This window comes from Oncorhynchus nerka, linkage group LG19, assembly GCF_034236695.1.
Source record: "Oncorhynchus nerka isolate Pitt River linkage group LG19, Oner_Uvic_2.0, whole genome shotgun sequence".
NCBI lineage: Eukaryota > Metazoa > Chordata > Actinopteri > Salmoniformes > Salmonidae > Oncorhynchus > Oncorhynchus nerka.
The window spans coordinates 28557912-28584501 of record NC_088414.1 but is presented as its reverse complement, the minus strand read 5'-3'; the positions used below and the strand labels follow the sequence as shown (position 1 = coordinate 28584501).

General features: G+C 42.1%; 1 protein-coding gene across 2 annotated transcripts in view; it reads right to left on the bottom strand.

Moving 5' to 3' along the window:
* Positions 1-3663: 3663 nt before the first annotated feature.
* LOC115101305 (transmembrane protein 164-like) overlaps positions 3664-26590 on the bottom strand; it is a 44055-nt gene continuing 21128 nt past the window's right edge. Inside the window, exons 2-6 of one of the 2 annotated variants that reach the window (XM_029620681.2) lie at positions 24846-24895; positions 19788-19854; positions 11797-11875; positions 7561-7661; positions 3664-7108 (exon numbers count right to left, since the gene is read on the bottom strand). In XM_029620681.2, the coding sequence (XP_029476541.1) occupies positions 6902-7108; positions 7561-7661; positions 11797-11875; positions 19788-19854; positions 24846-24895 (504 nt within the window). In that variant the 3' untranslated portion in view covers positions 3664-6901. Of the gene's footprint in view, positions 7109-7489; positions 7662-11796; positions 11876-19787; positions 19855-24845; positions 24896-26590 lie in introns of both variants that reach the window. The other variant, XM_029620682.2, reaches the window with a different exon arrangement.

Genomic DNA, 26590 nt, shown 5'->3' with positions numbered 1-26590 from the left:
TGTGTGTGTGTGAGTTGTGTAATGGGTGTTTTTCCATGTTAAACGACTGATATATTTGGTTGTATGCTTGGAGAGTTGAAGCCTGATTGCATGTCATACAAAACACATTAGGTTATATTCATAGCTTGGATAACAAGTCCATAGTAATGGGAAGGAAATCATGTAGGTGCTACACATTAGTGGTGTTAGAGGTGTTTGCCTGGAAGGACTGGATAAGAGCTATATAACCTACACCTGTAGTGATGCGTGGGTAAAATCATAGGAAGCCATTTTACAACCAATGTGCTGTGATAATTACTTTGTTTGCTTTATAACCTGTTAGTTCATATAAGCCACAGTGGCAGAATAAATTAAATCACACATTTGTTTCATTGCAAAACCGGAGAGCAACATCTGTCCGATGAAGTCCACTAAACATATTTCATGTAACAAACAGTTAATGATCTACAGCAAGGTAATGTTTCCAACATTTTCGGACTACTATTGATTTAGAACCAGTTACCGCAAGTCACAAAGAAAACAGGAGCTGCCTCAACTATTCCAGCACGATTTCAACTTCAACATTATCTAATCACCTCCACTTAGTCTAATGCAGTGACAACTAAAAGATACCAAAAACGATTTAGTTAAATTAACTTAAGCTAAATGTGATGTGGCTGAGCTCACTCAGTTTAACTCAATGCTGATTGGCTTTTATTATTGAATTTTTCATCAAGGGAGGCCAAATGCTCACTGACATCCCATCCCGGGCAGCAATAATGTCCTACTCTTTTTGACCTGACTGCATCATATACAGTTGAAGTCGGAAGTTTACATACACTTAGGTTGGAGTCATTACAACTCGTTCTTCAACCACTCCACAAATGTCTTGTTGACAAACTATAGTTTTGGCAAGTCGGTTAGGACATCTACTTTGTGCATGACACAAGTCATTTTTCCAACAATTGTTGAGAGATTATTTCACTGATAATTCACTGTATCACAATTCCAGTAGGTCAGAAGTTTACATACACTAAGTTGACTGTGCCTTTAAACAGCTTGGAAAATTCCAGAAAATGATGTCATGGCTTTAGAAGCTTCTAATTGACATCATTTGAGTCATTTGGAGGTGTACCTTCAAACTCAGTGCCTCTTTGCTTGACATCATGGGAAAATCAAAAGAAATCAGCCAAGACCTCAGAAAAATAATTGTAGACCTCCACAGGTCTGGTTCATCCTTGAGCAATTTCCAAATACCTGAAGGTACCACGTTCATCTGTACAAACAATAGTACACAAGTATAAACACCATGGGACCACGCAGCCGTCATACCGAACAGGAAGGGGACTCGTTCCGTCTCCTAGAGATGAACGTACTTTGGTGCGAAAGGTGCAAATCAATCCCAGAGCAACAGCAAAGGACCTTGTGAAGATGCTGGAGGAAACAAGTACAAAAGTATCTATATCCACAGTAAAATTAGTCCTATATCGACATAACTTGAAAGGCCGCTCAGCAAGGAAGAAGCCACTGCTCCAAAACCGCCATAAAAAAGCCAGACTACGGTTTGCAACTGCACATGGGGACAAAGATCGTACTTTCTGGAGAAATGTCTTCTGATCTGATGAAACAAAAATAGAACTGTTTGGCCATAATGACCATCGTTATGTTTCAAGGAAAAAGGGGGATGCTTGCAAGCCGAAGAACACCATTCCAACCGTGAATCACATCATCATGTTGTGGGGCTGCTTTGCTGCAGGACGGACTGGTGCACTCCACAAAATAGATGGCACCATGAGGAAGGAAAATTCTGTGGATATATTGAAGCAACATCTCAAGATATCAGTCAGGAAGTTAAAGCTAGGTCGCGAATGGGTCTTCCAAATGGACAATGACCCCAAGCATACTTCCAAAGTTGTGGAAAAATGGTTTAAGGACAACAAAGTCAAGGTATTGGAGTGGCCATCACAAAGCCCTGACCTCAACACTATAGAAAATGTGTGGGCAGAACTGAAAAAGCGTGTTCGAGCAAGGAAAAACTGAGTTTAAATGTATTTGGCTAAGGTGTATGTAAACTTCTGACTTGTAGATACGCTACACATACTAAGACAGCTAGTTCATTCGCTCTGATGTTTTCTCCAGTGAGATACACTTCCTTCAATTCCCAAGAGGCTGAATGTATGAAACACAGAGAAACAAAAAATACAAAATAATGTATGTAGTATAAATAAAAAAAATGGGGGGGGGGGTTTTTAGGGAAGCCTGGCGTCCATAAATACACGCCACTAATCTACACTTAACAAAAATATAAACACAAGATTTTACTGAGTTACAGTTCATAAAGGAAATCCGTCAATTGAAATAAATAAATTAGGCTTTCATCTATGGATTTCACATGACTGGGAATACAGATATGCATCAGTTGGTCACTGAGGTAGGGGCGTGGATCAGAAAACCAGTCAGTGTCTGGTGTGACCTGATGCAGCACGACATAGCCTGATCATTTGATCAGGCTGTTGATTGTGGCCTGTGGAATATTGTCCCAACCCTCTACAGTGGCTGTGTGAAGTTGCTGGTCATACACGTCAATCTAGAGCATCCCATACATGCTCAATGGGGGACATGTCTGGTGAGTATGCAGGCAATGCAAGACGTGGGACATTTTCAGCTTCCAGGAATTGTGTACAGATCCTTGTGAAACGGTACCGTGCATCATCTGAAATATGAGGTGATGGCGGTGGATGAATGGCATGACAATGGGCCTCAGAATCTTGTCAAGGCAACTCTGTGCATTCAAATTCCCATCGATAAAATGCAATTGTGTTCATTGTCCGCAGCTTATGCCTGCCCATATCATAACCTCACCATAGGGCACTGTTCACTACATTGACATCAGTAAACAGCTCGCCCACACGACGCCATCTGCCCAGTACAGTTGATATCGGGATTCATCCATGAAGAGCACACTTCTTCAGAGTGCCTGTGGTCATCGAAGGTGAGCATTTACCCACTGAAGTCAGTTACAACCCTGGTGAGGACAGCGACCACACAGAGACTGTTTCTGACAGTTTGTGGAGAAATTCTTCAGTTGTGCAAACCCACAGTTTCATCAGCTGTCCGGGTGACTGGTCTCAGACGATCCTGCAGGTGAAGAAGCCGGATGTGGAGGTCCTGGGCTGGCGTTGCATGTGGTCTGCGGTCATGAGTCCGGTTGGATGTACTGCCAAATTCTCTAAAACAACGTAGGAGGCGGTGGTAGAGAAATGAACATTCAATTCTCTGGCAAATGCTCTGGTGGACTTTCCTGCAGTCAGCATGCCATTTGGACACTCCCTCAAACCTTCAGACATCTGTGGCATTGTGTTGTGTGACGAAACAGCACATTTGAATGGCCTTTTATTGACCCCAGCACAAGGTGCACCTGGGTAATGATCATGCCATTTAATCAGCTTCTTGATATGCCACACCTGTCAGGTGGATAGATTGTCTTGTCCAATGAAAAATGCTCACCCACCCTGATGTAAACACATTTGTGCACCAAATGAAATAAAGCTTTTTGTGAGTATGGAACATTTCTGGGATCTTTTATTTCAGCTCATGAAACATGGGACCAACACTTCACATGTTGCATTTATATTTTTGTTCAGTGTATTATTAGTACCTGAGGTATTCACTGAGAAAATACAATTAAAGGGCAAAAATCACTTTTATTGTCAATAAATACAACAGTGCACATTCACCCAGAAAAAAAACAAGTGTACAAAAGTAAACCATATCACTTTTTTTATTTACATGTGTACTTGTTAAGTAACACAAATATCCCTCATTACAAAATGTGAGCGATCCAATGATCAAAGTGAATAGGAAATGCAAATGCTACTTAAAACCTCTTCAATGGGCTGTAATACTTCCCTTATAACAGGGGTTCCCAGTTACTGTCCCAACGTAGAGCTATGCAGGTTATCAATAAACAGATGCACTATGTGATCATGTATATAGAACATATATATTGGGCTACATGTTATGGACTGAAATTGGGATGGCCCACATCAAGAACTACCAAACTCCAGAAGTCTTTACCATTGTGCGCATAGGCGCCTGAGCAATGGGGAAAATGGAGCAGCTACAACCCCACTTTCAGAATAGAGGTGCAAACATCGGTTTTAAACCCCCACTTTTTTACCAGAAAATTATCATCTATTGGATCATTTTAAATGATTAGTAATGTTTGTATTAAAATGTATATGTCAATTTGAGAAATAATCAGAAGGCCTAATATTACATGCTTACATCTGTGAAATATTCCCCAAGCTATTTACAGGCATTTAACACCATTCTGCATTTTTGTCATCTATTTTCCCCAACTTCAAATCAATTAAATCACATTTGTTACTTAATGAAAAAAATGGAACAAAGTAACAGTTGTGGCTGAGCCCCATATGCCAGTGCACAATGGCCGCTTCACGGTTATAATGTAGCCAAGTGGTGTCTGTATGCGACTATGTTCTAAATAAAAAAGCACAGGGTATTTGGATCTCCATAAAACAGCTCTGCTTGCGGACCCGGCTCCACGAGGGGGCAAAAGGGGGCTTAGCCCCCTCAAGTTAAAACGTGTGCCACTTCAGTTTTACGTCTCTATATAAAAACAGCAAAAAAGTTCAAATTATCGAGTGACAGGTTGGCGCAAAATCAGTATCTGCGCACCTCAGAGTGTGTGTATATGTGTAGGTGGGCTATGGAAAGCTACTGGGCGGTTAAGTATGACTCCTTTGGGTTTGGTTTCCATAAAAAGCGTGGGGAAAATGCTGCTCATCTGTGGTAGGCTACGTGAATAATGTGATACGCCTCTGCCTGTAATAGGCTCATTTGATTTTGATTTATAAGGGCAGGTCAAGTTCAGTTAAATCCCCACCACTACAGAGTTTAGTTAGCTTCTTAGCTAGCTGTAAAGGGTGTTAGTGTTATTAGCCTATTTTGCTCTAACCAGCTAATCTGCCACGATCAGAAACGAAACTGCCGCCAAGCCCAGCAGTGATGATGCTGCCGAGCTCCAGCTAGCTCAGGAGTCAAGAGCCTACTCTCTCTTCCACAAGTGCCACAAGCATAATGTCTCCACAGACCCCTCCACCTGTTCCTGATGATCTTGGAACAAAGAAGCCAGCCCAGGTTAGCAAAGAATTATCCCCTAGCTGCAGGTTTTCTGAGCCTTATTCCAAGTATTCTAACTGGAAGCATGCTATTGATAGAATAAAAGGATTCGCTAGGAACGCATAAAGCATTTGAAATGCACCGCGGAAAGAAAACAAAGTTTTAAGTGCTATGGGAACTGAGGTGTCAACACGTGTTAATGATAGGCAACTGGCACAAACTCCTTTTCCACTTTGACAAATGTGTTTAGTCAGCAGACGAAGCATGCTACACCCAAGGAAAGCTCAACTAATCCAACTGGCATTTGTGTGGAATCTTACAAGAAGATTTCAGGGAGAATGGAATGATTGATTACTCAGGAAGTTCCACAGAGCATCAAAGGCTGCAACTCTTCTGAAAAGGTAAGAAACAATCTAGCTGGTTGGTTTTTATCATAATCTTGGTAGTATAGCCAGTGACATCCTTTTCAGCAACAACCTAGAGTATGAATGGCAAATATATTTTCATTGCCAAAAAGGGCTTGCTTAGTGTGTAGGGCGCTGTACATGGTGCTGATAGAGCACTCAATCGTCTCGGCCTTTGAACTTTTACGTTTATTGTGATAAGCAGAATTCATTCTAATTCTAATGGAAGGACCCAAATGACAGCTACATATCGATACATTTCACCATAGAAATAGAACGTAGGCTTTCTTGGCAGCCTATTGGTTTTCATGTTTTTAAAATGGAACTGAAATGGAAACGTATTTATGGTAGGCCGGCATTGCTTAATTGATTACAGGGGGAGGAACAGGGTTGGAGAGCCCTGCTGTAAGATGTGGTTATTTGCATTCTCCTTTTGTTTACTGTTAATGTAACTAGCCTAGATTCTGTCATGCCTTTATCAATCCGCGTTTGTTTATAGGCCTATGGTAGACCTAACTCTGTTTTGTTCTGTTCACATTCATTTGTTCACATTCGCTGTGTCGTTTTTCTAAGCCAAACTGCTATTCAGTATTTTTGTTACTAGTCTACTACTTTCAGCATTTAGTTAGCATTATTTTGGTAAGATGGCTGTGTGTACGCCTGCATTCACATTAGGCAATTCACCCATTATAAAAAGCCTATATTGTAGCCTATATTCATTACCAAAATGGCCTTGTGTAGGGCGCTGTCCATTGTGCTGATACAGCACAGTGGAGCTGGGCTACAGATTTCACGTTAATCTGTCACTTCAAAAAGTACTCACTGGTCTGAGTCTCTGCATTTGAACTTAGTTTATTACGTTATAGCGTGATAAGAATTCAATATAATTCCAATGCAAGAACCCTTAAAAATTGTGCCCCCCTCACCGAGTTCAACTGCACCCCTTAATCACTTAAACGCCTGTCCTGGTGCCTGGTCTGTGTGCTTGGCTTGGTAAGTCATTTTGACCAAATAAGCCATTTCTACCCTTTTTTAATCAAATATGTACACTGCTGAGACAAGTAAATTGTTTTAATGTTTATGGTGACAGCGCTTCAAACGGTGCCAAAAAAAGTCAAGCCCCCCCTTCCAAGCATTTGCACCCCCACTTTTAGACAAAATCAGGCGCCCATGATTGTGCATGCATATAATGCAATCCAGCACAAACACTAAAGGAATGATATTTCATTGACTCTGAAATGATTATTTCTTTACAGTAAATAAATATGGTAAAGGTGGTACAGCTGCATTAAAAATGTGGATAGAAAATCCCAACATAACAGGCGTTTGGATTGGAAAAGGCTACGTTCGTGTTTGTCTCTGTGTGTGGATGTTCAGTCAATCTTCTTGCTGCGCAGTCTGGCGGTGTCCAGCAAGTACCTGCAGGTGGGGCCGGTGTGGTGGGAGAGGAGGGTCAGGGCCTTCCCATGGACCAGGGTCAACAGGGTCTGGTGACCCGCAGCCCAAACCCGGTACCAAGGCCCATAAAATGGATCTGACACTGCTGGACACAGCATGTTGTTCAGATTGACCTCGGTCATCTGGGAAGAGGGAGAGAAAGAGAGAAAAGTGAGAGACTATGTAGAAGGAGACACACTGAGGCCACAGGAGGTTGAGGAGGACTGGCTAGTGGTAATGACTGGAGCGAATTAGTAGAATGGTATGAAATACCTTAAACACATGCTTTCCAGGTGTATAATACCATTCCATTTGCGCCGTACCAGCCATTACTATGAGCCGTTCTCCCTTCAGCAGACCTACTGTAACGGTGGCCTTGCTTGGTGTTTGTTTCCTTCGTGCCATCAGTCAGGCAGAGTGGGAGAAGAGCAGTCCGCTGTGTCATGCAGCTCATTAGTCATGCTAGTGTGACCTGTACATTAGTGTCGGACTCCTATATCTGTGTCATGTGTCTCGTTACTGGCCTCTCTTTTAAGAGCGAGTGAAGAGGAGTTGCACCGAGTGTCCAGTAGAGGGCTCCCTCCATCAATCTTACCAGGCCCAGGCCCTGCAGGAACAGGAAGTGATAAAGGAACAGGATGCCAGTGGAGAGGATAGCCCACCACATGTCCCCCAGGGGCTCTGGCTTGTACACACCTGGGGGAGGGGGAGGCAAGAATAGTAAATGTATGAACATAATTCAAAACAGAACTGAAAATACAGTTATGGATTTCTTCCATTTTATGGCAGACTAATCAATATGGGTATTCTCAAGTTCCCTTGAAAATTAAAGAATGCAGCTGGCAGTGGATTTTTTTGCTCCCGAGACCAACTATTGCATGCCTTTTCACAATGGGTGTGCCGATCTGTCATACTCATATTCGTAATGGGAATTACTTGTGATCGGAAAACCCGGAAGTGCACTTTAAAATGCCAGGTAATGCCTATATCTTAAATGTGCATTACTGCGCTATATCACCCAGAGTACATTAAGTTTCTTCACTCATTGTAAATAAAAAAAATGAAAAATGATTTACTTACTTGGTCCTATTCAATTATGAATGGAATAGGCTAATAAATTGCCTAATGCATGGCCAGTTACTACGGACTGCATTTATTCCAGACAGATTCAGGTGAAGGCAGGCACATTTTTTGCCCCATATATTGTTTCACTTTCGTGAGAAGCAAAACTTCTCTCCCAACACTTTTACAATCAAAATAAACAATCTACATTTGTGATATTATTTTCTAATGATTTGTTAAACGAGAGACTTCTACTAATTATGCGGACAGAAAGTAGGCCTACTAAACAAGGCAAAGTAGACAGACAAAAACAACTTATAGCCTCAGCAAAGTGTGAGAGCAAAATTGCTAAATTATGCTAGAATACTGTAATTGCATCAAATGGTTGTTTTATGCAACAGAATACGGGGTTGTTAGAACACTCATCTGTGTGTGTTCTACGGAGGGTTAAACACTGACAGGAGATGTATGTCTTTGGGTGATACCGCATCTCCCCCTGGGGTAGCAGTATGGAGTTGGGGGGCCAGACCCTGGTCTCCATACAATGATGACAGTATTTACAGCAGATACTGTTTGCTGTGAATTATTAGCAACCTTGTGACCCATCCATACAGCCTTTGTTTGTCACGAACATCCAGGGGGATGGACTTTGCTACAAAACGCTGTCGCTCAAATCCGCTGGTTGACTTTTCAGAGGTGATCACCGACCAGCTCCATTACTGCACTAATGAAATAATAAAGTCTGATTGTTTTGAAGAAATCTAAAAGTCTCTCCTTCTGATTACAATAATTCCACCACAAAGGTCAAAAGGAAATAAATTGATTTACCAATGACTAGCTACGGATTCTGATTTATACACGGAGAAAGGGAGACTTGTTCCCTGAGACGAGTGAGTGACATGAGAGCGCCTTGTTGTAATCTAATCGTTGCAGCAGGTTTAACCAATCCCCCGTCCATTTTATTTACAGACAAAAACTACCTAATAGTAGTTTAGAGCACCCAGCGCTTCAGCTGAAAATGAATTTTTCCAGATTACGGATAATTAGAAAATACTTGTGTCATAATCGTATTTGAAAAATTCTCCATATCCTTTTTGATACTTGTTTTGTCCGAGTACTCAGCACAGCCCTACTTTACACTATGTTAAAAAACAGTGTTGAGTAGATAAGTGTGTGCATGTACTAAGAATGTTTGTATTTTTAATCATATTTGTATTGAGTTTTATTGAATATCATGTAAAAATGTGTACTGACAATGCAATTGTTTGTCCAATGCGGTTGCTTAAACATAAAACAGAAGAAAACAGTACTGAGTAGGTATGGATGGCGGCGTCTACTTTTTGGTTGTTGTTCGGTTTCACAATAATAATCAAATGCAGCCTTTGCTTTAATGAGGCCCTTCCCACCCTAGACTCCCCTTTTTGTTTATATATTACAATGATTCCCTACACTATTCAGTGCATGTTTTCTCAAAACTAAAATTGAGCAAACAGTGCATAATGTTTTGCAGCCAGGAAATGAGAGCGATTTCTACATTGGCCACTTGACCCGATGTCCACTAGATAACAGCCAAAAAGTCAAAATAGCTTTCCCACTTTGACAACAGGTGCCAGCCCGGCGGGAGATATCAATAAGCGAATATCACAACACTGGCCAGCCAATCACAACACTGCCGGGTAAATAATACTGTGAAACACTATCATTCCACTATTACTGCAGATATACAGTGTCTTCGGAAAGTATTCAGACCCCTTGACTTTTTCCACATTTCGTTATGTTACAGCCTTATTCTAAAATGGATTAAATAAAAATCCTCAGCAATCTACACATAATACCCCATAATGCCAAAACGAAAAAAACAGGTTTTTAGAAATAGTTGCAAATTTATTACAAATAAAAAACAGAAATACCTTATTTACATACTGTAAATATTCAGCCCCTTTGCTATGAGACTCAAAATTGAGCTCAGGTGCATCCTGTTTCCATAGATCATCCTTGATGTTTCTACAACTTGGAGTATCCACCTGTTTCTGGAGGAAACCTGGCAACATCCCTACGGTGAAGCATGGTGTGGAGGTGTTTTTTCAGCAGCAGGAACTGGGAGACAAGTCATGATCGAGGCAAAGATGAACGGAGCAGAGTACAGAGAGATCCTTGATGAAAACCTGCTCCAGAGTGCTCAGAACCTCAGACGTGGGCGAAAGGTTCACCTTCCAACAGGACAACGACCCTAAAACCACAGCCAATACAACACAGGAGTGGCTCTGAATGTCCTTGAGTGGCCCAGCCAGCGGCCAAACTTGAACCCAATCGCAATGCTCCCCATCCAACCTGACAGATCTTGAGGATCTGCAGAGACAATGGGCGAAACTCCCCAAATACAGGTGTGCAAAGCTTGAAGCGGTATTATTAGAGAAGAAAGATAAAGGTTTTGTTCGGGCATCAAGCAGGTATTAACCAAGCCGAAAGGAAAAGAGTAGAATAGAGAGTACCACTACCAGACACACACACATCAGCAGAAGAGACTGCCTAGAGTGTAGCCTGTTTACCAGAGGAGAGAAGATACACCATATAAACCCACTTCACAGCACAGGGGTGACCCTACCAATAATACCTCATACAATAATAATAATAATAATAATGGCAGAGCAATTGAACCGCAACTTTATTTCCTCCTTCCTTTACTGCTGAAGTGCTCTTAAAGAGGCAGCGCACAGTGAAGGCTCCGTACAGGATTTCTCCACAAGCTTGTAGCGTCATACCCAAGAAGACTCGATGCTGTAATTGCTGCCAAAGGAGCTTCAACAAAGTACTGAGTAAATGGTCTGAATACTTATTTAAATGTGATAGCAAAAATGTCAAAAAAAACATGTTTCTGCTTTGTCATTATGGGGTATTGTGTGTAGATTGACGAAGAAAATCAACAATTTAATACATTTTAGAATAAGGCTGCAATGTAACAAAAATGTTGAAAAAGTTAACGGGTCTGAATACTTTCGAATGGCACTGTATTACGGACATTTTCTGAAATTACAACGCAGAAAAATCCTGTGTGTAGCACCTTTAAGCCATACTGTTAACTCTACAGTACAGATATGGACTTGGTTTTTGTTGAGTTTTTTAGCTCGCCAGTGATGCTGCTATGACAGGGATATTAATTATTCCTTATGTTCACAGATATGTGGTGTGTAATACATCAGGCTGTTGTTCCAAATGAGTTTGAATTTGTTAGGAGCCAGGGTGGTGTGTGACTGTGTCGATTTTTCCGTTTCATTTTGAAGCCATTTTTCATCCTATTGAAGAAATGGTAGATCACGATGGATAGTTAATTCCATTCTCTTTGTTCAAATAGTAGCCTAGTCTGTTGTTGACTGGGGATCCATTTCCCGATGTATTGGAGCTAATTCTAAAATACGGCCACCGTAGTCTCTATTCCTCTGAATTGTTCAGTTCATTTTGTTTTTATTGCCATATTATGTTTGATTTTAATGTTAAACATGGATAATTATCACATTCTCACAAAAAAAAAATAATGTCAAAAGTGTTTGCAAGAATGGCATCACAACACTAGATGGCAGTCTAGTTTACTCCAGGGCTCTGCCTCTCTCACTGCAACAATTTCAGAACTGGGAGGAGGTTTTTGATTGGTTGAGTTAAGGTAGTAGTGAGAAGTAACTCAAGATGGTTCAAATTCTTAATGATAGTGAAGCACCCATGGAATGGAGACAGAGCACAGAATTCCATAAGTGCAAAAGAAGCCGGCACGTACCTCCTTTCCTGAAGAGGTATACAGGCACCAGGTAGAGCAAGGAATGCTGGATGTAGTAGACCTCCTTCTCAAATGGAAGCTGAAGAAACAAAATGGACCAGTGTTTGGTATCTACATGATCATCATCAGCTTCATTATAGCAGTACAGATATGTACATGTCAACAATTAGTGTTTGCCTTACTATATTGAATGTTAAACAATGCCCTGCTCCTGCATTTCACATTGTTTGGCTATGGAAATGTTTGAAACTGTGTGTGTTTATTTTTTAAATTTTATTTCACCTTTATTTAACCAGGTAGGCTAGTTGAGAACAAGTTCTCATTTGCAACTGCGACCTGGCCAAGATAAAGCATAGCAGTGTGAACAGACAACACAGAGTTACACATGGAGTAAACAATTAACAAGTCAATAACACAGTAGAAAAAAGGGGGAGTCTATATACAATGTGTGCAAAAGGCATGAGGAGGTAGGCGAATAATTACAATTTTGCAGATAAACACTGGAGTGATAAATGATCAGATGGTCATGTACAGGTAGAGATATTGGTGTGCAAAAGAGCAGAAAAGTAAATAAATAAAAACAGTATGGGGATGAGGTAGGTGAAAATGGGTGGGCTATTTACCAATAGACTGTGTGAGAGCACAATTGGATCAAAACATGACTGGTGTTTCGGATTCAGTTAGACTAACTCGCGTAGAAAACAAAGAGAACCCTTCCCTAGGCATGAGTGTAACCAATCTGTAAATTGCCAGCCAGCCTGAACAGTAAAAGGATCTGTGAGTGAGATGGTGAGCTGGAACGGAAGGGGAGAGGTCTGGTTGGTAAAGCACTGGAAATCCACAGGGTTACACATCATCTGGTTGTGCATCAGCACTTTCTCTCTTGTCATGTCAGTCACTTACAATTAGGCCATATCAGCTTATTGTGTTTTAGATTTAGTCAAGCAGACAGCTTTCTTTTTTTTAGTCACTCAGTAAGATATTAAAACTGCACATGTTTCTCTCCACCCCATGGCAAAATGAGTAACAGGGTTCCCTTGACATTAACTTTTTTTTTGTGCCAATTTTCCTTTTTTTTTTACACCATATAGAGAATCAGATAAAAATGTAGGCTACACTGCCTATTGGCTTCATTGCATATTCAAGCCTGTCTCAAAATACAACACTCCCCTTTTAAAGCTCTCCTATAGGATGGTTGGCCACCCTTTGTAGTCTTTGAAATATTGCAACATTACAATTACAAACAAATACTTGTATGTATCTTTTCAAAATAATTCCCTCCAGGGCTTGAAATGAAGGACGCCCCGCCCCGTCGGTGTCTATGGTTGAAAATGGACTCTGGGACAGTTCTGTGACGACAGATCGTAAAATCATACAACCACTGTGCATTAAACATGTATAATTAAGCAAATGAGGCTGATGCAACAGATAAGTCTGTTTAGCCTAAAATATTGATAAAGTTTTAATTCTTCATATTATAAACTCAACAATGCCGACATGGCTGTAGAATACGTGCGAATGTTCCAAAATGCAATTAGCGGAAAACACCGTTCTCAAAAGCGCTCCGCATGTGTGAGCGGTTTCATGCGACATTGATGAAAATATCCATTCGAAATGAATAAAGACTGGAGCTCTAAAAATGCATCAACTAGCAGGGGTTACTAATATGACTAATATTATGCCTTTGGCTTCTGGACAATAAAATACTGTTGAAAACCAATGAGAAAAATGCTGGTTTCAATGTCATGATGGTGTTAATAAAATAATTCCCTCAACATTTCTATGGTTGTATTTTGGCTAGGCTACTTTGAAACAAGACATGCTTCATAAATAAAACATTCAGGGTTTCAACAATTAAGTTTATGGTTAAATAGTCGTAAAATGCTGACCGCCTCCGCTCGGATTCAAGTTGTGTGAATTGCGGAGCGCAATTCCTGCACTCTCTGGTCTTGTGACCATTTGATCTAAAACGAACCGTGCCTAGAGGACAACTTGTATATAGCCTCGTTATTGTTATTTGTGTTATTTTAGTATTACTATTTTCTTTTGATCCATTTGTTAAATGTTATTTTTCGTACTAGTTAAATGAAAATGATATTAACTGCATTGTTAGGAAAGGGTTCGTTTAGTAATAATTTCATTCAATTATTTAGACGTTAATGTTTAATTATTATTTGTCAAACATGACTGGTGTTTAGCCTCGATTTTCTGTAAATAAAAAAAGTCTAATTTATGTTTGGCCACATTTTCTGGCGCCTCCATCACGTCAGCATCAGTTTGGACATGACGCTGTAGAGGATATGCAGAAGGCCCAACAAAATGTAAATTTGGGGCCCCCAAAATGCTCTGACTGCATGTGTGGGTATGGATGTGGGTACGCAGATGCGCGAACCATTGCGCAACCCCCCCCCCCCCCCCCCATGATGAGTTCAGATTGTATATGTGGCCCCCACCCCCATCAAAGTTGCTCATCCCTGCCTTGGATGACCGTGTCTGTGCTGTAGCATACACCCTTGCCTTTCGTGACCACTGACTTTGCTGATAGTAAATACAATTTTACTCAAATTCAATACAATTTTCCTCACTGTTTGTCAGGGGTTCCTGAGAGTCTCCTGTCACATGTTGCTGCTGTTACTCAGCCAACAACACAATAAACCCACCCTGCCTGCCTCTCGACTGCCAGGCAGCAGTAAAAGAGTTAGGAATTGGTGGTCACAGGCCCAGAGCAAGTCAAGGGGACTCAAGCATACCGAAGGGCAAAGCCACATAATGAGGCCATAGTTATGCAAGTAGTATTTGTCTTTATTGCTGTTCAACATTCAATACAGTTGACACAAATGGCTGGAAAACTTGACTTGAGACATTCAAAGGATGCATCCACTTTTTAAGAGAGACAAATCTTCTGTATGAACAAAAACTATTCCAAATCCTTACTGCTCATCAGAATGACCATCCGTCCAAACCGGACAGCATAGATCAACAATCTTCAGGAAATAAACTAATTCCATTCAGGTATTGTGAACTGGACTAAAATTAAAATAAATGTCTTGTTCGGTTTGGATATTTACCACCATGTTGTGTGCTTTGTTCAACTATTTAGAAAATAGTTTGGAATGAAGTATAAATGTGTGGCCATGCTTTCCTTGCTATTGAGATATGAAATTGAAAAAGTGCTTGATGTGTGTTCTGGACAGAGAGCAGATAGTTGGATATAAAACACAGGAAGATAACAGTGATGTTGTAATCACAGTGAGAAATGTTTTAGCAACACTGTCACTATAACAGGCCTCACATACAGAAATGGCAAGTTTTAAAACACACCCAATAGGCCTATCTAAATGTATAAAATGAAAACATCTTAAAAATGATCAACACACTAACACAGCCATATGATCTCTGGTGAGCGTGTGACCGTTGAGAAATAGCAATAGCATTACAAAGCACAGATCAGTGTGATCACAGATCACTTTGATGACGCAGTGTATGTGTGAACCCTCCTCCCCCTCACCATGTAGCTCAGATTTACCAAACTCAGTCCTGGTGACCTCAAGGGGTGCACGTTTTGGTTCAGCTGTGTAGTGTTAGGGCAAAAACCAAAACGTGGACCTCTTGAGGTCACCAGGACCGAGTTTGGAATATAGCTTTACAAGACATACTCGGCTGGACATGTGGCTCCTCCCTAGGACAGAGCACGCCCGTCCCTACACACCAAATCAAATTGTATTTGTCACACATGGTTAGCAGATGTTAATGCGAGTGTAACCCCCCCAGGTTTGTGCCAGCATCAAAGACAAGACATGGTTCATCTTCTCTCTCTATGATAAAGGAATTGATATTGACTGTTCAAACAATAAAAGTACTGGGAATTTGAGATGTGTGAAATGAATCTCTATGCTCCACTGACACCTCCCTTTGGTTAAATCCTGGCAAGGATCTATCATACATGGGATGACAAAAGGCCACTCAAATATGCAGTTGTCACACAACGCCACAGATGTCTCAAGTTGAGGGAGCGTGCAATTGGCATTTGACTGCAGTAATGTCCATTAGAGCATTTGCCAGATAATTGAATGTTCATTTCAATACCATAAGCCACCTCCAACGTCATTTGAAAGAATATGGCAGTATGTCCAAACGGCCTCATGACCGCAGACCACATGTATGCAACTCCAGCCCAGGACCACCACATCCGGCTTCTTCACCTGCGGGATCGTCAGATCATTCACCCAGACAGCTGATGAAACTGTGGGTTTGCACAATCAAATAATTTCTTTACAAACTGTCAAAAACCGTCTCAGGGAAACTCATCTGCATGCTTCCTCACCCGGGTATTGACCTGACTGCAGTTCGGCGTCATAACCAACTTCAGTGGGCAAATGCTCACCTTAGATGGCAACTGGCATGCTGGAGAAGTGTGATCTTCACGGATGAATCCCAGTTTCAACTGTACCGGGCAGATAGCAGACAGCGTGTACGGCGTCGTGTGGGCAAGCGGTTTGCAGATGTCAACGTTGTGAACAGAGTGCCCCATGGTGGCGGTGGGGATATGGTATGGGCAGGCATAAGCTACAGACCACACACACAATTGCATTTTGAATGCACAGAGATACTGTGACGAGATCCTGAGGCCCATTGTTGTGCCATTTATCTGCTGCAATCACCTCATGTTTCAGCATGAGCCCCATGTCGCAAGGATCTGTAAACAATTCCTGGAAGCTGAAAATGTCTGTTCTTCCATGGCCTGCAAACTCACCAGACATGTCACCCATTGAGCATCTTTGCGATGCTCTGGATTAGAGGTCGACCGATTATGATTTTTTTTCAACGCCGATACCGATTATTGGAGGACCAAAAAGGCCGATACCGATTAATCGGACGATTTTTTTAAATATATTTTTTTATTTGTAATAATGACAATTACAACAATACTGAATGAACACTTATTTTAACTTAATATAATACATCAATAAAATCAATTTAGCCTCAAGTAAATAATGAAACATGTTCAATTTGGTTTAAATAATGCAAAAACAAAGTGTTGGAGAAGAAAGTAAAAGTCCAATATGTGCTATGTAAGAAAGCTAATGTTTAAGTTCCTTGCTCAGAACATTTATTTGTATTTTTTAACCTTTATTTAACTAGGCAAGTCAGTTAAGAACAAATTCTTATTTTCAATGATGGCCTAACATGAGAACATATGAAAGCTGGTTGTTCCTTTTAACATGAGTCTTCAATATTCCCAGGTAAGAAGTTTTAGGTTGTAGTTATTATAGGAATTATAGGACTATTTCCCTCTATACCATTTGTATTTCATTAACCTTTGACTATTGGATGTTCTAATAGGCACTTTAGTATTGCCAGTGTAACAGTATAGCTTCCGTCCCTCTCCTCGCTCCTCCCTGGGCTCGAACCAGCAACACAACGACAACAGCCACCATCGAAGCAGCGTTACCCATGCAGAGCAAGAGGAACAACTACTAGAAGGCTCAGAGCGAGTGACGTTTGAAACACTATTAGCGCGCGCTAACTAGCTAGCCATTTCACTTCGGGTGACGCTTGACGCACAACAAAGAGCTGCTGGCAAAACGCACAAAAGTGCTGTTTGAATGAATGTTTACGCGCCTGCTTCTGCCTATCAACGCTCAGTCAGGTACTTGTATGCTTAGACAGATTATATACAACGCAGGACACGCTAGATATCTAGTAATATCATCAACCATGTGTAGTTAACTAGTGATTATGATTGATTGTTTTTTATAAGATACGTTTAATGCTAGCTAGCAACTTACCTTGGCTTACTGCATTCACGTAACAGGCAGTCTCCTTGTGGAGTGCAACGAGAGAGAGGCAGGTCGTTATTGCGTTGGACTTGTTAACTGTAAGGTTGCAAGATTGGATCCCCCGAGCTGACAAGGTGAAAATCTGTCGTTCTGCCCCTGAACAAGGTAGTTGGGCGGCAGGGTAGCCTAGTGGTTAGAGCATTCAACTAGTAACCGGAAGGTTGCAAGTTCAAACCACCGAGCTGACAAGGTACAAATCTGTTGTTCTGCCCCTGAACAGGCAGTTGACCCACTGTTCCTAGGCCGTCATTGAAAATAAGAATGTGTTCTAACTGACTTGCCTGGTTAAATAAAGGTATAAAAACAATGACAAAAAATGTAAATTATTATTATTATTTTTTTAATTCGGCAAATCGACGCCCAAAAATAACGATTTCCAATTGTTATGAAAACTTGAAATTGGCCCTAATTAAATCGGTCGACCTCTACTCCGGATTGATGCGTACGACAGCGTGTTCCAGTTCCCGCCAATATCCAGCAACTTTGCACAGCCATTGAAGAGGAGTTGGGCAATATTCCACTGGCCACAATCAACAGCCTGATCAACACTATGTGAAAGAGATGTGTCATGCTGCATGAGACAAATGGTGATACTGACTTTTTTTTACCCACGACCCCTACTTTTTAGGTATCTGAGACCAACAGATGCATATCTGTATCCCAGTCATGTGAAATCCACAGACTAGGGCCTAATGCATTTATTTCAATTGAACGATTTCCTTATATGAAGTGTAACTCAGTAAAATCTTAGAAATTGTTGGATGTTGCATTTATATTTTTGTTCAGTGTATATACAGGGTCAGTGCAAGTACCACATGTACGCAGTGTGCTGTACTGTAGTAGTTGAGGTACATTCTCTCCTGAACAGCCCCAGGTACATCCTGAAACATGATATTCCACACTGCCCACGAGCAGGTGCCATTGACACATGAATGGATGTCTGTTGCATGTGTATGAGACACAATGACTTGACACTAAAACAGAGAAAGTCTATAGCCTAGAGAACATGCCCCACATGGGATGGAACCAAGAGACTGAACTCTTATAACCATCTGACCTGTGGTATTCAAAAGCGGAGTTGTTGACCCATAGAATACAGTAAAAGTGCACTTTCACATCAGATCATCAGACCTACAGGTTGTGATCACAACACCTCTACTTCCCAGAGGTATGTAGGGGGATTGGAACAAAACCAATAAGGTAGAAGTCTAGAGGAAGCCAAAAGAATCCTCACATACAATGTTGTCAGAGTCATTTCAGGGGCTGGGCCAGACTCAGCATTGAATTGAGTATTGTTCTTTTTTGAACAAGAGAAACTGAAGTGCTTTTGAGTCATTGATGGATGAATGTTTGGGAAGGTGGTAATGAAATGTGGAAAGGGCCGAATAGGCCTAATTGAATTTGGGCTTGGTTTCCATGGCTGAGATGTGATTAGTAGCAAGAGAGACATGATTCAAGAGCAGGGAGCAGAGCTACTCTTGAGGAAAAGGGAAATGCAGCAAAAAGAACAGCCTGAGGACAGAGAGAAAAAGAGCAAGTGGGGGTTGTGACAGGGCAGCTTCACAGTTATTCTGTCAGCAGCAGCCAAGCACAGCTACTGTAGGGCTCTGCTTTTGCTGTTTCACATTCAATTACTGAGTGCGGAAGGCTCAGAAAAAGAGTATCTTCTCCCCGATCCTATTCTGTGACCACGTCACCATGGTTACATTGGATTGAGAGAAGTTGATATTTTCCGAGATGCATTACACATCTGCCATTGTCAACTAGAGACGGTGACATTAGCTTACAGAAAAACATCTCATCAAGTCCCTGAGAACAGTTGGACGTCATCGCTGCGTTCATCTTCTGCACAAAGGACAGTTATGTTGCTTTCCCACAAGGCTAGGAGATGCAACCTTGAGCTTTTTCTATGTCCCGATACTGTATTTTTCAAACAAACATGGTATTTCAGCATCCTGATAAAGTTGTATTTATTTGAAAAATACTTTTTAACCATAAGCAATGCAAGATGTGTTTTTCTGTGTTTTACATACTAGGCCAACATTTGTATTTGATATGCATAATGAAATATGATCTTTGAAACTATGAAAGAGTGGAAGTCTAATTGTGAGTGACTGCAGTGCTCGCTAATACAGTGAATTGGTTTCTTACCAGCCTAGTGTTGACCACAGGGAAGACGAGGGCCAGTAGGGCACCGTTCAGCATATGGACCTGAAGCCTGCAGACAGAGAGTACACGTCACACACTTAACGCCATAATCAACTAAACTAAATAAGCGTTTGCTTAAGATTCTGCAAGCCAAACGCATCATATACCATATGATACCAACCAGCACCTGTCAAAGTGCTAGGCTAGTATGGAGACGTGCTACACTTGGACCGGTGGTTTAATGCAATGAACTTGGGCATCCGCAGATGATAATTTAGGTAGATTCATCGTTTGTGTATCTCATATACTAGTATATATATCCTAATTTTGTAGTATACCCAACATCTGGTTGTTGATCATCTTCAGCATGGCCCATGTGACATAATCCTGTAGCTTTTGCATTACATCTCATTTCCTTCCCTCAGGGAACCCAGATTAGTCTTCATATCCTTTTCAGTCATTTTGTTTCTATGCAGACTAGTTCAGCTACATTTCAATTCTCCTATGACTGCATGGCAGAAGGACAAGGCAAGGTCCTGATTGGAACAGGGAGGGTTTGGAGGCCAGCATGGCTGTGGTCCAGCTCCAACCCTCCTGATGAAGTAGAGGACAGAGAACAGGGCCCAGGTGTTCTGTACTGACCCCCACCTTAGGGTTCCTCCCTCTGCTATAAGACCCTACCCACATAATTAGAGGCTGACAGGTATGTCTGCAATTTGGGAGTGATTGGTGCTGTGATACAGATCCTAGTTGGAGTCTCAATGATTTTGAGTGATGTTTGTTATCTACAACTGATGGCTCTGCTCTTTTCTCTATGGGGATCCTTTAGGGATGGAACGATTCACCAATACGCATCGGTCCACGAATCAAATGTTTAAGATACAAGTGCATCGATTCGCGGACCACAAACCCGACCCAAAAGTAGCATGCGTTGGTCAGAAAATCTATTCAAATGTTATGAATAGGCAGTTCACCCATATATATATATATATATATATATATATATATATATATATATATATATATATTGCTCAAAAAAATGAAGGGAACACTAAAATAACACATCCTGGATCTGAATGAATGAAATATTCTTATTAAATACTTTTTTCTTTACATAGTTGAATGTGCTGACAACAAAATCACACAAAAATTATCAATGGAAATCAAATTTATCAACCCATGGAGGTCTGGATTTGGAGTGACACTCAAAATTAAAGTGGAAAACCACACTACAGGCTGATCCAACTTTGATGTAATGTCCTTAAAACAAGTCAAAATGAGACTCAGTAGTGTGTGTGGCCTCCACGTGCCAGTATGACCTCCCTACAACGCCTGGGCATGCTCCTGGTGAGGTGGCGGATGGTCTCCTGAGGGATCTCCTCCCAGACCTGGACTAAAGCATCCGCCAACTCCTGGACAATCTGTGGTGCAATGGAGTGGATGGAGTGAGACATGATGTCCCAGATGTGCTCAATTGGATTCAGGTCTGGGGAACGGGCGGGCCAGTCCATAGCATCAATGCCTTCTTCTTGTAGGAACTGCTGACACACTCCAGCCACATGAGGTCTAGCATTGTCTTGCATTAGGAGGAACCCAGGGCCAACCGCACCAGCCTATGGTCTCACAAGGGGTTTGAGGATCTCATCTCGGTACCTAATGGCAGTCAGGCTACCTCTGGCGAGCACATGGAGGGATGTGCGGCCCCCCAAAGAAATGCTACCCCACACCATGACTGACCCACCGCCAAACCGGTCATGCCGGAGGATGTTGCAGGCAGCAGAACGTTCTCCACGACGTTTCCAGACTCTGTCACGTCTGTCACGTACTCAGTGTGAACCTGCTTTCATCTGTGGAGAGCACAGGGCGCCAGTGGCGAATTTGCCAATCTTGGTGTTCTCTGGCAAATGCCAAATGTCCTGCACGGTGTTGGGCTGTAAGCACAACCCCCACCTGTGGACGTCGGGGCCTCATACCACCCTCATGGAGTCTGTTTCTGACCATTTGAGCAGACACATGCACATTTGTGGCCTGCTGCAGGTCATTTTGCAGGGCTCTGGCAGTGCTCCTCCTGATCCTCCTTGCACAAAGGCGGAGGTAGCCGTCCTGCTGCTGGGTTGTTGCCCTACTACGGCCTTCTCCACGTCTCCTGATGTACTAGCCTGCCTCCTGGTAGCGCCTCCATGCTCTGAAAACTACGCTGACAGACACAGCAAACCTTCTTCCCACAGCTCGCATTGATGTTCCATCCTGGATGAGCTGCACTACCTGAGCCACTTGTGTGGGTTGTAGACTCCGTCTCATGCTACCACTAGAGTGAAAGCACCGCCAGCATTCAAAAGTGACCAAAACATCAGCCAGGAAGCATAGGAACTGAGAAGTGGTCTGTGGTCGCCACCTGCAGAACCACTCCTTTATTGGGAGTGTCTTGCTAATTGCCTATAATTTCCACCTGTTGTCTATTCCATTTGCACAACAGCATGTGAAATTTATTGTCAATCAGTGTTGCTTCCGAAGTGGACAGTTTGATTTCACAGAAGTGTGATTGACTTGGAGTTACATTGTGTTGTTTAAGTGTTCCATTTATTTTTTTGCGCAGTATATATATATATATATACACATATACACACACACGCTTTAATTAAGCGCAATGTTCGATGAAACAAGACAATGACTCAAAAAGGAAGCCAGAGATCAAGATAACCAGAAGGGGGAAAAAAACTTTACTTGACGAGCGTCCTCCCGCTCCTACTGGCATTCACAGACTGCCGTTACTCTCCAGAAGTTGCCAGTAATAGGTTGCCGACTCCTCATGTAGCCTTTCTCATGTGGAATGCCAATTTATTTGACTATTTCTACTGATCTGCATGCCAGTTATGGTTATCATATGCACATTTTTGTGGAACAGTTTCATTTAATTTATAATAAAGTCTTTGTATCTCAAAATAATTGGTCTGTTAATCAAAATACTGTCCACATGTAAAATCAAAATAATACAAACTTAAAAAGTAACTTCAATTGCCATTGCAAACTATGTAAAACAATTGCCTATAAAGCCAACAAATAAAAACATTGCTGCCTACAGGTAGAAAATATCCTGATAAAAATAAATATCCTAGGAATCACATTGGAACATTGTATCAACTATTAACTTTGGTCCAGCCCGAAGTGTGCTATCAAATTTGCAAAATTGTATAATATATTTTGGGCCCTGAAGAGTTTCCTGCACCAGTGAGCTCGGGACAGACACAGCTGTAGGCTATTTGTAATCAGGAAGGCATATTTTATGTTTTCCACTGGATCAGAGCATGATATTTTTCACTTTCACGCTGAGTGGTTATGGAAAGGGAGAAAGCTGGAAAGATTTTTCAAATACATTGAGGAACTATTGTCATTCTCAAAGAATGTAAAAACAGCTTGCTGTTTGAGGTGAAGAAAACATTACTTTGAGAAGCTCCACAGCTCATTAGTGGTGGTGCGTTAAGCCAATCAGAAACACTATCAGATCCCCAAATGGGCACATTTATATGCCTACATTTGCACGCTGACACGGTCGCCAGGTGTACGTTTCCTCCGACACATTGGTGCGGCTGGCTTCCTGGTTAAGTGGGAATTGTGTCAAGAAGCAGTGCGGCTTGGTTGGGTTGTTATGTTATGTTTCGGAGGACGCACGGCTCTTGACCTTCGCCTCTCCCGAGTCCGTACGGGAGTTACAGCAATGAGACAATTGGATACCAAGAAATTGGGAAGAAAAAAGGGCAACAAAAAAAATTTTGGGGAAAAAGAGGGACTCCCAAGTATACAGACTACACTGTTTGACTTCAGTCTTGTTGTGCCACACGTGTCCATTGTTTCTGAAGCTGTGTTGTACTATAGCAGCTTTTTCCAAAATGAGCTTCAATAATGATAGTCCACTTGTTTTTGAATTACTGTACTAACAAAAACTCTTGTGGGATGTTGGCAATATTACACACCTCGGCTGTGATTATGAAATGTCCTGAGAAGGAACCTCAGCCTGACCGCCAGTTGATGGAACTAAATTTGCATGGCATTGGTTTGAAATGTCATGCTCTGGTGTGGTGAAATGTGCACGGTAGTCATATATCAACAGCATAGTCAACTGTTGCTTGTGACATTCTAAAACCACAATGTTCTTTTCATTTTCGTGGCATTGCAAAAGTCCTAAAAAGGTTAGTAAAACAAGGAAAATTCAGACAAGTGGGGACATTTTGCCAGTCCCCATAAGGAAAAAGGCTATTTTAGGGTTAGGGAAAATAGGCTTTTGAAGGGGAATAAATGTTTTGGTCCTCACAAGGATAGTAAAACTTGTGTGTGTGTAATTAATGTTTGTGCATGTACTATGTAGGCACCTGAGCTGAGCCATAGGGGAGACTAGGCATCTACCACCCCACTGTCAGATTAGGGGGGGGCAGTGTTGCCTGTTCTTTGTCCACCCCACCTTGGTTCTGAAATTACCATCCCCCACTAACTTGTCATTTTAGCATATTACGTTTTTGAGCTAGTAATTTATCAATATTTATTGTTTACAAATTAAAATGGGCATTAACAGATTTGTGGAACCATGAAGCCAGTGTCCAGTCAGTCTCATTGGATCTCCCTCCTCGTCTCTCGAGTGTAGCCTAATGCATGCAACCAGCTAGAGCAACTTCACAAGGAAGAGAACCGATTCAACAGATTGTGGTAAACCCTCAGAATTCCCCTCAGCTTCACATATTGTACATGCAGTTCCTGGTTAAGTTCAGTGTCCTACTGTGTTGGGACTCAGTCATAAGATGAGCACTGAGGTGTTGACAGGGTGATGGTCTATTTTAAGAAGAACTTTGACAGTCAGTTGAAGTAAATGCCTGGGAAACTCCAGTCACTGGCTAGTCTGCGTTCTCACATAGCTAACTCAGCATGACACCTTAATACATGGTGTGGTCAGGAGGATAGAATGGGTGGGTACTTGGGGTGAGGGTGGTTGGATACGTATTTGAGGGTGGTGGCTTGTTGAGGTGGTGTTGGGATTTCATGGCAGTGAGTGTGTAGAATGGAGGTACTCACCTAAAGAGGACCATGGCTGTTTTACATGGCGGACAGGCCAGCAAGAAGATCTGTGGAAAAAGATGAAAGAACACTGATAAAAAATAAATATGCTACTGATATATTCAACTCCAAGTCGGGTCCTTTACGGATACTGGGTCGGCCGTGGTGCTACACGAGATACTGGGTAGGCCGTGGTGCTACACGAGATACTGGGTAGGCCGTGGTGCTACACGAGATACTGGGTAGGCCGTGGTGCTACACGAGATACTGGGTAGGCCGTGGTGCTACGAGATACTGGGTAGGCCGTGGTGCACGAGATACTGGGTAGGCCGTGGTGCTGGGTAGGCCGTGGTGCTACGCGAGATACTGGGTAGGCCGTGGTGCTACACGAGATACTGGGTAGGCCGTGGTGCTACACGAGATACTGGGTAGGCCGTGGTGCCGTGGTGCTGGTGCTACACGAGATACTGGGTAGGCCATGGTGCTACACGAGATACTGGGTAGGCCGTGGTGCTACACGAGATACTGGGTAGGCCGTGGTGCTGGGTACGGTGGTGCTACACGAGATACTGGGTAGGCCGTGGTGCTACACGAGATACTGGGTAGGCCGTGGTGCTACACGAGATACTGGGTAGGCCGTGGTGCTACACGAGATACTGGGTAGGCCGTGGTGCTACACGAGATACTGGGTAGGCCGTGGTGCTACACGAGATACTGGGTAGGCCGTGGTGCTACACTGGGTAGGCCATGGTGCTACACGAGATACTGGGTAGGCCATGGTGGTGCTGGTGCTACACGAGATACTGGGTAGGCCATGGTGCTACACGATGGTGCTACTGGGTACGGTGCTAGATACTGGGTAGGCCATGGTGCTACACGAGATACTGGGTAGGCCATGGTGCTACACGAGATACTGGGTAGGCCATGGTGCTACACGAGATACTGGGTAGGCCATGGTGCTACACGAGATACTGGGTAGGCCATGGTGCTACACGAGATACTGGGTAGGCCATGGTGCTACACGAGATACTGGGTAGGCCATGGTGCTACACGAGATACTGGGTAGGCCATGGTGCTTCCTCGAGTTGTTGTAAAAGCTGCATCCTAAAAAGGTCATAGAATGTACATAGGTTTTTAGTGCCACCCAACACCAACAGGTTATATAAATCCGACTGACCACCAATATTATACTGAACAAAAATAAATACAAGCAACAATTTCAAAGATTGTACTGAGTTAAGGAAATCAGTCAATTGAAATAAATTCATTAGGCCCTAAATCTAGGGATTTCACATGACTGGACAGGGCCTTGCGCATAGGCCCAGCCAATCAGAATTTGTTTTTCTGTTCAAAAAATGCTTTATTACAAACACAGGCTGTACCTGTTTTAGGTTACAGTTATAACAGTTGCCAAGAAGGCTACGGGGGCTATATGATCATAATGTAAGCCTATCAGAGTGGCCTACCATAAAAAACTAAATGCATCCCATAATATTTTAACATGGAAATAGCTGTGCTGTCATTCCGCCTACAGTAGCAGCCAATGTGTGGTGTTCAATGTAGACTTTTGGAAAAAATATGCAGAGCTTGACATTAACCTGTTTATCCACTTGTTATTCAGATAAGGAGGTGACAAAAATGTGTTGTTTGATACAAGAAACCACTTTACAAAATAAAGTATTATTCCCATACCATTATTACAGAGAATCAGACAAATTATGCTACCCTGAAGGTATTGGCTACTTATTTAAGCCCGTCTCAAA